Source organism: Narcine bancroftii, chromosome 1 (genome assembly GCF_036971445.1).
Source record: "Narcine bancroftii isolate sNarBan1 chromosome 1, sNarBan1.hap1, whole genome shotgun sequence".
In the NCBI taxonomy this organism is placed as follows: domain Eukaryota; kingdom Metazoa; phylum Chordata; class Chondrichthyes; order Torpediniformes; family Narcinidae; genus Narcine; species Narcine bancroftii.
The window spans coordinates 436,316,761-436,330,958 of NC_091469.1; the positions used below are offsets into that span (position 1 = coordinate 436,316,761).

General features: G+C 41.3%; 1 protein-coding gene across 2 annotated transcripts in view; it reads right to left on the reverse strand.

Annotated features, from left to right (window-relative positions):
* The window catches only part of itga8 (integrin, alpha 8), a 284,139-nt gene that overhangs the window by 218,232 nt on the left and 51,709 nt on the right, over window positions 1-14,198 (reverse strand). For both annotated transcript variants that reach the window (XM_069914329.1, XM_069914330.1), the window contains exons 8-9: window positions 298-342; window positions 100-143 (exon numbers count right to left, since the gene is read on the reverse strand). In XM_069914329.1, the coding sequence (XP_069770430.1) occupies window positions 100-143; window positions 298-342 (89 nt within the window). The remainder of the gene's footprint in view (window positions 1-99; window positions 144-297; window positions 343-14,198) is intronic.

Here is a 14,198-nt window from a genome sequence, read left to right on the forward strand (position 1 = left end):
CTATAAAATATAAAAACCGTTACTTCAGCACATGAGTGAAAGAGAAAGAAATTGAGATGGATTAAATTTTTTGGAAAAACTTAAAAGAGTAATACATACATATCCAACTGCCTGAGCCCCCCTCGGAATTCCAGCAACGAGTTCTAGTTAAAAGAAAAATCCAGGAAATTTGAGTTGGCAGACCATGGTTTTATTAGGTTCGTTAGAGATAGGCCTTTGTATCTTAAGGAAGAGGAAATGGCTAATAAAGGCATAATGAATGAGTACAAGCCTTTGGTGATCAATTAGGCCACTTACCTTGTACAGAGTCTCCTGTGAATTCCCCCACAGCAACTGAGTATCCTGTTAAGAAGATAAATTACCCTCATATGGTCAAATTGTAGTAATTACATCTTCAAAGCACATATTTCATATGGAAAAGCTGTTGAATGGGATGCCATCCTGGCAGTTATGCTGGGAACACAGCCACCAGTGTCCTGCACAGCTAACCCTGACAGTAGGAGTGGGGATTTAGGGTGATTGCATCAGATCACCTCTTGTCCAATGGGCTACCCACAACATTTCACACTTGTACCAGGTGCACCCGTGCGCGCATACACACACGCTCACACACTCACTCACAAGCATGCACAGACTGGAATTTCTTGTGCCTGTTGCCACCCCAAAGTGTGAGGCAGTCAGTCTCTCCTCACAACTCTGCCATTTCTGATGCAGAATGGGCAGAGTGTGAAACAAGAAAGTATGCAGATGCTGAGATTGAGTGAGATACACAAAGGTAATGGATAAACTCATGCAGTATTTATAGGAAGTAAAGGGTAACCAATGTTTTGGCCCTGGGCCTTTTGCCAAGAATCTCAGCTGGTTAAACAACGTCCATAGAAAGCAAATGGTGACTGCAGTAGGCGTGATTGGACGTAATGTGTGTTTATCCCCAAAAACCTCTGGTGGGAGCCAATGGCAGCAACACACCCAGTTGCAGCTTTAATTGTACTTCAGCTGATCTGGGAAAGCGTACATGCGAAGGACTGCATGTTTGAAGCATGAATAAATCATACAAATGCAGTCCTCTATTCCCGTTTTCCTCCTTATCATCCTTTATCTTTCTAGCTCCGAGAACAATTACAAATGTCTTCTCGAAAGCATTTAAGGATTCTGCTCCAACTGCTTCTATTAGTAGTGAATTACACAGCTCACCACTCACAGGGGGAAGAACCTTCTCATCGCAATGTTAAACAGTACAATACTTACAATCTGACCCCAGATTCTTGTCTTCCAGCCTCCCGGTATCTCATCAATCCAGTTACAAGCATAAAGGCTAGGATGTCATGTTACAGCTGCACAAAGCATTGGTGAGACTGCATTTGGAATATTGGTTACAACACTGTGGGTAGGATGTGGTAGCAATTAAGAAAATTCAGAAGAGATGTACTCGGAAGCTGCCTGGAACACAGGGCTGTAGTTATTAGGGGATATTAGATAGGCTGATGAGAACACAGGAGACGGAGGGGTGACCTAACAGAGGCTTGCAAATTCTGAGGTGGGGGTGGAGGGGGGGAAGAGTTAGAATAGTCCAAATATTTCTCCTACACAGCTGCAGACTTTCATGTTTAACAAATGATATTAAAGAGTCATCACACCCAGGTCCTCTATAATAGACATCCCTGGTCCAATATCTGAATCCACTTTCTTTCAAGGCAGGCATATAACTTCCTCCTATGCCTGCTTGCATATCCTCATACTCACAACAACATTAATTACAAACTAGTGCAGAGTATTTTCATCACCTTAGTGCCATATTCTCTCATTCCATTACTGTACATTCATTCTCTAATTAGTATGTAGAACTATGGTCCAATATAATTTTCTCCATCAATTATATTACACTCCACAAAAATTAAATAGATTTAATTCTAATTATTCCAATAAGTGTTTTCGATGTACAAAAGAAATAGAGACTTTTTTTTTACATGTGGTAAAGTCTTGTGGAAAAAGTGGAACGGTTTTGGAACGATTTGAGTGTTTTACTAGGACAAATTATGAAGACAGAGATAAAAAAAGGATATTTTTACTTCGGAATAGATATGAAAAGGATGTAAAGTTGAAATTGGATAAATGTCAAGAGAAATTTTTAAGCATAAATGAATAAATGTATAGCAATAACATGGAAAACTGAAAATGTAGAATCATTAAGTTGACGGCATAGTGAAATGTAAAATTGTATACCTTTTGAAAACAATAACATAGCTTAAGGAATCGAGTTGAACATTTTTATAATATCTGGAAACCATATATGGATTTTGTGACTAAATTTCCATCCACCTTACCCACCCCTCTCCATTACAGACAATAACAACAATCACTGAATATGTTTATGCTAAGAATATTTTATGTGTAGCAATAGGTGCTCTTTCTTTTTCCTTTTCTTTTTTTTTTCTTCATTTTGGGAGGGAGGGGGCAGGGAAGAAAAATTAAAAAGTTCTTTTTATTGTGTCATTATGTGACTAAATGATTATTATTGAATTTTTTTTGTATTGATACAATGATAAAAAAATTTTTAAAAAGTATGTCAAACTATGCCCCTTGTAGTTACTCCTCCCTCTGCTGTTTTTAGGGCTTCCCTTCCAGTTTCTGCCCCTCAACGTTCAGTAGCAGAAGGACTCTTCCCTTCAAAGCCCTCGTATTGGCTGTACCAAGCCAAGAGTTTCAACTGATTTTTTTTTGGTCAAAAATAGATTTATTCACCATACATTATTTTCAAAAAGAAATCCAGTCAAAGTCTCTTTGCACCATTAGTGTCATGTCCCTACATTCCCATCTTTGTACATTGTTAGATAGTCTCCCTTTAGCAGCATTACTACCAGTGAGACAAATGTCATTACTCCCCTCTCTGTTGTTTGAGGGGCTTTCCTTCAATCTCAGCCCCTCAATGCCCAATGATGGAAGGAGTCTAGACTATGGTCCTTCCTCAGAGTGCCCTCACGTCGGCCACACCAACCCCCAGTGCAACTTCAGCATGTACTCCCGCAGCCAGGAATGTGCCAGGCACCAGCATTCCCTCACCTCTCTGTGTGCTGACCTCTCTGTGTGCTGAAAGACCAACAAGTTTCGGGTAGGCCAAAGGACATCTTTCACCGAGCTGATGGTCTTCCAGCAGTCTTCACGTCTGTCTGTGTGTGCACCCAAGGAATAGCCCATAAATCAGAGAGTCCTCTGTTATGATGCTACTGGGGATGAACGGTGACAATGACCCTTATATCCTTCTCTACATTCTCATAGAAAATCTGCATTCTGCAAAGAGGTGGGTGACTGTCTCCACTCCTCTCAGTCACCTCGGGGACAACGTGCATTGTGGGTGATGATCCTAATGTACAGGAAGAATCTGACTGAGAGAGCACCTCTCACCGCTGGCCAAGCCAAGGTTTCAACAGATGCACAAGAACGTTCAGGTTTTGTTTCATCTCTCTTTCCTTCTACTGCCACCAAAAGTGTTTTTTATACACAAAAGACACGTAATCGGCTGCTCAAGTTTTTTAAAAAAAAAGTGAATTTACCTTTTAAGCTGATGACCAAAAATGTAGATCATGCGGTACTTTTATGCAGAACTGAATTGCGAGCTGGCTTCCGAAGCTGAAGGAGGCAGGGAAAGAAATGCAATAGCACCGCCCGTCACAACATCAAACATATGCGCCAGGAAGGGAAAGCGGCCTATACTGAAAATGGCAACTGAGGAGCAAGTACGAGTGCTTGTGGAGATCTGTGCAAGCTGTCTTAGGATCAGTCAGATCTCCTGAGCAACTTAATTGCCTTTTTTGACCATATGGGTTCTTTAAAATTCATGCTCTTGGGCCGCGGGCTGATGTCATCATCAACCCTCCCCTTTGGAGCTGCATTCAGCGACAATCCTTTTTCGGAAGAGGTGGAGTGACTTCGTTCTACCTCTGACACTACCCCCAAGGCAGAGGGAAGGTGGAGCAAGTTGGGCCAGCCCAGCCACCTCTGGACCTTTTATGGAGGTAAGTGAAGCGATTTAGAGGCAGAGGATATCTGTCTTTACAAATCACTTTTTTCCCTCACTATAAAAGGGCCTAAAGTGGATAACCACGTTATACTGCAACAGCCATGCACCTCCCCATTCTCTCAAGCTGGAACTTTTCTGCAACCTTCTCAAGACTCATCCACTCACCCAACTCTGTCTCATCTGAAAATTTAGGAATATTACATATGATTTATTTATGCAAATTATTAATATGCATACAAATATAGGGAGGGTCCCTGCACAGATTCCAGTGGCACCCCACTAGTCCATGGTTTCCATCCAGAACAAACCTCGTCTAGTCTAACTCTTTGCTTTCTAGTGCAGTTCTCTATCTAAATAGTGTCTTATTGCCAATCCCACAGTTTTTGACTTTGCATGTTAATCTTTTACACAGGACCTTGCTGCAAGCTTTCTGAAAGTCAAAATACATCACATCCACTAATTCTTGATCATCCATTCAATGAGTGACATCCTCAGAAAATGCTGGTGGATTTGTCATCCCTTTCATAGATCCACACAGGCTTTGTCTTCAATCTTCTACAAATACACTCCTATCAAAACTTTACAATAAACTCTGGCATCTACCTCACTGGTGATGTCAGATTTACAATTCCATTTCTCTACCCCCTTTTTTAAATATTAGGGTTATATCAGCTACCTTCCAATCCATCGGATCTGATCTAGAGGTGAAGGAATGCCAGAAAATGACCACCAATGCATTTACTGTTTCAACGACCATGTACTTAATTCTTTGGGCTGCAGACAATTGGGCCTTGGAGACTTAACTGATGTTAACCCCTAAAGTTTTATTTTGATATTTTATTAGATAATTTTGAAACAAAAGTCCTATAAAATAAGCTTTCCGGTCCACCTCATATTCACAATCTTTGTGAAGCGTGAGACTGCTCTGTGGAAAATTGCTAATCGTGCCAACTCTTTTCCCAGTCTCCTTTTTAATTATTTATTTTTCTCCCTTGACAGCTATTAACTAATTGGGTTTCCTCTTTTCACTGGAGAGAAGCAGAATCCCAGCAAAATAGAGTCACAAGAAATGACACATGCTGGAATCTGAAGCAAAAACAAACTGCTTCAGGAATTCAATGGGCGGGGAGGGGGGGAGCAAAAGAGTGGAAGGAAATGTCAATGTTTTGGCTCAAGATCCTACATCGGGACTGAGAGTGGAGAGGAAACATAGCTATTATAACGAGGAGAGGGGGAGTAAGGACTTTGTTGGGAAGGACCACAGATTCGAGTCCTTCCACTACTAGACATTGAGGGGCTGAAACCTGGGGGACGGGGAGTGGGTGGGGAGGGGACTACGTGAGAGGTGGTTCAAAACACAATGATGGATGGCAGACACACAAGCTACCAGTTTGTTGAACATTAAATTTTCCAATTTCAGGTACCCCTTACCTTCTGTGCTCTTCTCTTTTCTAACCTCTAAGGTTTTCCCATCCTTGTTCCCTTTCTCATGTTCCCCCTCCAGTCTCCCCACCCCCCACCATTTTCATCCCCCTCCTGATTCCATTCTCCCATTATCCACACATTTCACCCACCAGAACCTACTTCTGACTTGGTTCCATCTGCCCTTCACTCTCTTCTAATGGTTCCCATTGTCTGCTTCTCTTTGTCTACTTCCAGCTATCACTTACCTACAACTCCTCCCTCTCCTCATCAGTACCAGAGCACCACAGGACTGCATTCTTAGCCCCCAATCTACTCACTTTACACCTACAATATGAAACACAACACATTGAATATATGTGATATCATTCTGCACCAACAACAACCTCGCACTCAATGTCACCAAAACGGAGGAAGGGAAAACCAGAGGTATACAATCCAGTGATCATTAGGGGATCAGAGGTATGATGTTTATTTTATTACAATAACAAAATGTAGGTTCCTTTTAAAACAACTATGAACTAAGCAAACAGCACTAAGGACAGAACATATTCATGCCAGACTTCATGTGGAGGAATCCATCTTGAATCTACCCAAGATGCAACAGCATTCTCCAGATGTGACACACTCTGTCTCTGACTCCTCCTAGTGGTAGCACTCTATCATTACATCCCTTTTCCCTGCGATGTTTAATCCAACATGACACATTAATACAGCATTCATTCAATTTAAAGTTTAACACAAACATTACATGAACATCAGCAGCACATACTTTTAAGTGTGCAGTTCTTTTTCTTTTAGAGATTCAATCTGTCAGGTGCTTTGATAACGTGCGTGTTCCATCTTCCATCTTCTTAACATAGGTGCTTGTGTCAGCTCTGCAGGTCCACTACTGTTTAGCATGGGCAGGCTCCTTTGATTCCTCCTCAGTATTTGACCATCCTCTGTTCTGACAGTGTAGGATCTTAGATTTACTTCTCCCAGATCAGTAGCCTTTTTGTCCCAAGTGTTGGAATGTCTGAGTCTCACTGTGCCATGTTGCACCAGTGGCCTTAAACTTTTTGCTGACTTGCCATCATTTGCCTTTTGCATCCCTTGCAGACACTTTTATTTCCATATGTCATTTTGGTTCTTGGTTGGATCTGAAGAATAGGGGATTGTGGTGCGTGGTCTACATCCCATCAGAAACTCAGCAGGTGACATGCCATGTTCAAGAGATGAAGCTCTGTAACTCAATAGAGCTGGATATGATCTGAGCCACTGTCTAGTGCTTTCTTGAGCTACTGTTTAACTATGTGAACTCCTTTCTCTGCTTTACTGTTTGACTGTGGATGCAGAGGACTTGAAGTCACATGCTGGAAATCATCTCTTCTGCAAAGTTCTGGAATTCTCTACAACTGTAGCACGACCCATTGTCACTGTAGACAATTTGAGGAATTCATGTCTTGCAAAGATCAATTTCATATATTTGATCACACAAGCAGCAGACATGTTAGGAAACAGCACAGTCTCTGGATAGTTCAATAGATAGTTAATAATCAGAAAGTAATTCTTTCCATCCATATGGAATAGATCAGACCCAACTTTCTGCCATGGTTCTGCATCAGTTATGATCATGGGTTCCTTTGTCTGCTTTGTGTGATGTTTCAAACTGGTCTCACAGCTTAAGACCATTCTGTCAATGTCCACATTTATCCCTGGCCAATAAACAGCAGTTCTGACCCTCCTCTTGCATTTTTTTCATTCCAAGGTGCCTCTCATGCAAACTTTACAGCATCTCTCATCACAGTGATCGAGGAATGATAATTCCACTCTGTCTGAGTAGAAGCCCATTGACCACACTCAGCTCTGATGTTGTAGTATGGCTGACATTCACCTCTAGGTCATACTTCATTCAGATTCTTGATGAGCTTCTGACTATCTCACTTTTAATTTCATCCCTGGTTGGAATCTGATAATGTTCCCTCTTTATAATTGGCATTCAAGTCTTTTGGGTCCATGCACACGTGTAGGTCACCATTCTTCTTTTTGACACACACCATTGAATTCGCCCATTCTGTGGGCTCTTCCACTTTCTTTATGACCTCTAGTGCCATCATTTAGTCGAGTTCCTGCTTGACCTTTTCTTTTAGTGGTGCTGGAACCTGCCTCGGGGCATGCACTACAGACCGTGCATCCTCTTTTAACTGCAACTTATAGGTGAATGGTAGAACTCCAAACCCCTCGAAGATGTCTGGAAATTGATACAAAATATTTCCTCTACACTGTTCTGTGCTGAGTCACTGTTAATGTGATACACCCTCTTGACTAGGCTTACGTTTTCACATGCTTTGTCACCAAGTAGGGAAAAATGTCTATATGGGACTACTTTGAACTTGATGTGGTGCTCTTTATCTTTAAATTTCACCTTGAGTTTACATGTATCTTTGAGCAGTACAGGATTTGCAGAGGTGTATGGTTTTCTCTTTATTGCCCTGGTGTCGCACTCAGATACCAAATTGACCTTGACCCCTGTGTCCAGCTTGAAAGGAATATCTACTCCATTTGTTATAATGACACAGTCCACTTATTCCATTTGATATTGTTCACTTCTTGCACTATCACGCCCAAGAAAAAAGTATCACTTAGAGCAGTTTCTTCTATAGGAACATAGGAAGTAGGAACAGGAATAGGCCAAAAATGGCCCATCGAGCCTGCTCCGCCATTCAATACGATCATGGCTGATCTAATTTATGACCTAACTCCACCTACCTGCCTTCTCTCCATATCCCCTAATTCCTCTATCATGTAAAAATTTATCTAACCAAATTTTAAATATGTCTAATGAAGCAGCCTCAACCACTTCCCTGGATAGAGAATTCCAAACATTCACTACTCTCTGGGAAAAACTATTTTTGCTCATCTCTGTCCTAAATCTACTCCCCCGAATCTTGAGACTGTGTCCTCTCATTTTAGTTTCCCCGGCCAGCTCAAAAAACCTTCTTACATCTATCCTATCCATACCCTTCATAATCCTATATGTTTCTATAAGATCTCTTCTCATTCTTCTGAACTCGAACGAATACAATCCTAGACGATTTAATCTTTCATCATAAGTCAACCCCTTCATCCCAGGGATCAACCTAGTAAACCTCCTCTGGACCGTCTCCAAAGCCAGTATATCCTTCCTCAAATATGGAGACCAGAACTGGACACAGTACTCCAGGTGCGGTCTCACCAGTACCTTATACAGATGCAACATTACCTCCCTACTCCTGAATTCAATTCCTCTAGCGATGAAGGCCAACATTCCATTTGCCTTCTTAATAACCTGCTGCACCTGCAACCTAACGTTTTGTGATTCATGCACAAGAACTCCCAAGTCCCTCTGAACAACAGCATGCTGTAGTTTTTCACCCTTTAAATAATATTCATCTCTTTTATTTTTCTTGCCAAAGTGAATAATCTCACACTTACTAATATTGTACTCCATCTGCCAGACCTTTGCCCACTCATCCAGCTTAACTATATCCCTCTGCAGACTCTCCACATCCTCATTACAATTTGCTCTTCCACTCATTTTGGTGTCATCTGCAAACTTGGCTACACCACATTTTGACCCCTCCTCCAAGTCATCAATGTAAATGATGAACAGCTGTGGGCCTAGCACCGACCCCTGCGGCACCCCACTTACCACTCTCTGCCAACCTGAAAAACTCCCACTTATCCCGACTCTCTGCCTCTTGACAGACAACCAATTATCGATCCATGCCAATATACTTCCCTGGACTCCACTTTCCTGTAACTTACTGATAAGTCTCTTGTGCGGCACCTTATCAAACGCTTTCTGGAAATCCAAATACACAACATCAACCTGTTCCCCTCTATCCACCGCACCCATTATATCCTCAAAGAATCCTAACAAGTTTGTCAAACAAGATCTTCCCTTTCTAATACCATGCTGCGTCTGCCTGATTGAACCCTTACATTCCAAAAGTTTCACTATTTCATCTTTAATGACGGCTTCAAGCATTTTTCCAACTACAGACGTCAAGCTAATTGGCTGATAATTTCCAGTCTTCTGCCTACATCCCTTCTTAAAAAGTGGCGTGACATTTGCTGTCTTTCAGTCTGCGGGACATGCCCAGAATCCAAGGAATTTTGGTATATGACCACCAATGCATCAACTATAACTTCTGCCATTTCCTTCAGAACCCTTGGATGCATATAATCAGGACCAGGTGATTTGTCTGTCTTTAGTCCCATTAGTTTCTCCATCACTACTTCCTTTGTAACAATTATTTTATCAAGTCCCTCCCCAACATTTGCATCCTTTACTCCGCACTTGGGCATGCTGGACGTGTCTTCCACTGTAAAGACTGACACAAAATATCTGTTCAATGCCTCGGCCATTTCCTCATTTTTTGCTACCAGTTTTTCTTTCTCATCCTCCAAGGGTCCTATGTTAACTCTGGCCACCCTCTTCCATTTTATATATTTATAAAATTTTTTGCTTTCTGTTTTTATATTTTGTGCCAATTTACTTTCATAATCCTTTTTCCCATTTCTTATTACCCGCTTTCTAACCCCTTGTTGTCTCTTAAAGTTATCCCAATCTTCCAGTTTCCCACTGCTCTTTGCAGCTTTGTACATCTACGCCTTCAATTTTATACTCTCCTTTATTTCCTTTGTTAACTACGGTTGATTTTTCCCTCCCTTGCTCCACTTTTTCCTGACCGGAATATATTTTTGTTGAGCATTACAAAATATTTCTTTGAAAATCTTCCACTGTTCCTCAACTGTTTCATCAATTAGCCTGTGCTCCCAGTCCACTCTGCCCAATTCCTCCCTCATCCTATGGTAGTCACCCCTGTTTAAGCATAATATACTAGTTCTAGATCTAACTATTTCCCCTTCCATCTGAATGAGAAATTCAATCATACTATGATCGCTATTTCCCAGATGGTCTCTGACTATTACATCATTTACTCTACCTATCTCATTGCACAACACTAGATCCAGGAGAGCATTTTCTCTTGTGGGTTCCTTAACATGCTGCTCAAGAAAGCTATCGTGGATGCATTCTATGAAGTCCTTTTCCAGACTCCCACGACCAACTTGATTTTCCTAATCTATGTGGAAGTTAAAATACCCCATGACTACTGCCGTAATCATTATTACATGCCTCACTTATCTCTATTTATTTCCTGTGCCACTAAACTATTGTTATTTGGTGGATGATAGATAACACCCACCAATAATTTTTTCCCTTTGTTATTCTTTATCTGTACACAAATGGACTCAACGTTATGCTCTTTAGATCTTTTATCATCCCTCACTATTGCCTGGAGCTCATCTTTGCTTAAGAGTGCAACTCCACCTCCCTTACCATCCTGTCTATCTCTTTGCACCACCTGATACCCTTGAAAGTTTAATTCCCATATATGGTCACCTTGTAGTCATGATTCCGTGATGGCTACCAAATCATAGGCATGGGTACAGATTTGCGCCTCGTTCACTAACCTTATTTCTAATACTGCGGGCATTCCGATAAAGTGCCCTTATGCTCTTTGTCCTTTTAATATCTAGTGACTTCTGTAACCTTCTCTTTTGATTTTTCTGCCCACTATTTTTCTTTGTAATTTTCTTAACACTATCATTGACCCGAAAACTCACTGCACCATCTGATTTTTTAACTTTCTCCTCCCAACATTACTTTTCCTGTTTTACTTTTCCTGGCCATTTCTTTATCTTCCCTACCCTTTTTCCTATCACTCAGGTTCCCATACCCATGCCAAATTAGTTTAAACCTTGCCCCACTGCTGTACCAAACATACTTGCCAAAATGTTGACACCTTTTGTATTTAGGTGCAACCTGTCCTTCTTGTAAAGATCATGCCTTCCCCAAAAGAGATCCCAATGATCCAAGAAGCCAAATCCTTGCCTTGTACACCAGCCCCTCAGCCACACGTTCATTTTCCTTATCCTTACATTGTACAAAAGTGTACACTTTTACTTCAGCCTTGTTTTTCTTTGGAAAAACGTTGCTTTGCATAGTAATTCTGCCCTTTACACTTATTACAGACTTTCCCATAAGCTGGGCATCGCTTTGGCGCATGTTTAGTGCCACATCATTTACAATTGAATGTCTCTTCATCTTTTTATTTGTACGTGAGTGTGTCCAGACACTGTGGCTATGACTATGCCTTCATTTTCACTAGCTTTTACACTATCACCAAACATTTTGCATGCTGCAGAGCTAATTCACTGGTGTGACATTATTGTCCCAGCACCAGCTAAGGAAAGCTCTGTCTCTCACAACAACCTCTCACTCACTTCTTATCATTACTTCCGAACACAATTTGATCATGGATCATTGAATCTTGCAGTGATCCAAAATTGCATGTTCCTGCTTTTAATTTTAAGTCTGTTAAAAAATTATCAAAGCTCTCTCCTTGTAGCTGCGTGGGTGAGCAAAACACATACCGCTAGGAGGTTTCATTTTTCTTTGGTGAACAGTGTTCATCAAACATCTCAATAACATTGTCAAATTTGATCTGGTCTTCTGCCTTGGCAAAACTAAATGTGTTGAAAAATCTCTAGTACTTGAGGTCCCGCCATGGTAAGTAGCAGTGCAATCTTCCTTGTATGCAGTTCGCTATTGATTCTAATGACTTGCAGATACAGCATAAAGATTTGATTAAACAGCCTCCACTTGTGGTCGACGTTTCCAGTCCTTTTTACAGCACTAGGAGTTTTTAAACTCTTCATATTTTCACTGCTGATATCAATTGTTACTCTCTATGCACACTGTGTTTCTTTTTCTTCTTTCACTCCTGTACACAGCAGAACTTGACTGTTTCTTCCACTCTTGGTACCATGTGATGTTTCTTTTATTACAATAAAGAAACTTGGTTTATTTTTAAAACAACTGGATTTATGAACTAAGCAAACAGCACTAAGGACAGAACATACACATGCCAGACCTCATGTGGAGGCATCCATCTTGAATCTACCCAAGATGCAACATGCCCCAGATGCTACACCCTCCATCTCTGACTCCTCCTGGTGTTAGCACTTTATCACTACAAGAGGTGGAGAGGGTGAGCAATTTTAAGTTTTTGGGAGTCACTATCTTAGAGGATCTTTCCTGGATCGAACACACTAAAGGCATCATGAACAAAGCACATCAGCACCTCTACTTCTTCAGGAGTTTATGGAGATTTGGAAGGTCACCAGAAACCCTGGCAAATTTCTACAGAGATGTGGGAGAAAGCATGCTGAGCAGCTGCATCACAGTCTGGTATGGGGTCACCAATGTCCCTGAGTGTAAAACTCTGCAAGAGGTAGTGGACACAGCTCAAGAGATCACAGGCAAAACCCTCCCCACAATCAAGAGCATCTACAGGGAACACTACTGTCGGAGAGCAGCAGCATTCATCAAGGATCCACACCACCCAACACATGCTCTGTTCTTGATGCTGTCATCAGGAAAGAAGCATAGGTGCCACAAGACTCACCCCACCGGGTTCAAGAAGAGCAGCTACCCTTCCACCATTAAGACTCCACCAACAACAAATTCAATCAGGGACTTATTTAAGGACATTTACTTGTGCAGTTTATTGTTTTTTTTTATTATCTATGTCTTGCACAGTTAATTTACATTTGTTATCTGTTTACAGTTGTTTATTTATTCTTAGGGTTGCATGTGATGTCATGTATGTATTCTGACAATAAGTCTGAAATCTGATTCTGAACTTCACACCTCCTCCTTCACCTGGCTCCTTCTGTACATCATCCTTCACTCCTCCTCAGAATACCTGTTACCTACTGGCCTGTCTCACCCCTCCCCACTTTATACAGGCTATCATCCCTCTCTACTATCAGTCCTGATCCAGAATCTCGACCCAAATTGTCAACAATTCTTTTCCCTCTTCAGCTGCTGCTCATCATGCTAAGTTCCTCCTGCAGTTTGTTTGATTACACTAGCAAAATACAATAGTTTTGCATCTACTAAATCTTCATCAGAGTGCTGACATCACAATATTAAACATGTATAATGTAAGTGCATGTTAGTGTGTTGTGATCCACCTCTCAGTGAAGGTAATATTGATGAAAAAACATCACCTCCTTCAATATGCCAGCACATACTTTATTAATGAAGAAAACAAGGGCAATTGAAGTTCCTCACATGTGACACAAAACTCTGCCCTTCCATGCATTTCTGAGGCCAGGGCACTGTATGGATTGGGCACTGAAAAAGTATTTGGGCAGTGTGGGCTCATGGGCCAGAAGGGTCTGTTACAATGCTGTATCTCTAAATTAAAATTAAAATTTTAAAAAGTGCTAATATTATCTGTGACAAATCTCTAAATTCACTGAAAGGACACACAAACCAATACTGCTAGGCCACTATCCAAAGTACTGAGACCCTGTTTACTCTCCATTGGCTACTCCGAGCAGGCCAAGTCACCTGAATGCCTGGCTCCAACGACGTAGGGTGGGAAATCAGGGATTACCAGTAAGTGATGTGTTCAACTCATCCTTGAAGAGGTACAATATCCCCACTGACTTCTTGGATGTCAGGAACAATTCAAAGTAGAGATGGAGTATTTGGGATGCTATTAAGAACCTTACATCTATGCATCAGGAGCACAGAGAAATCCTGGAGGTGCAGAGGCAAGAGCAGACTACCCACCCATTCCATGAGCCACTTCCTGTGGAAGATCCTCGATGTGTTCATACATACATGGTGTGCTCACTTTTAAATGCACAAGTC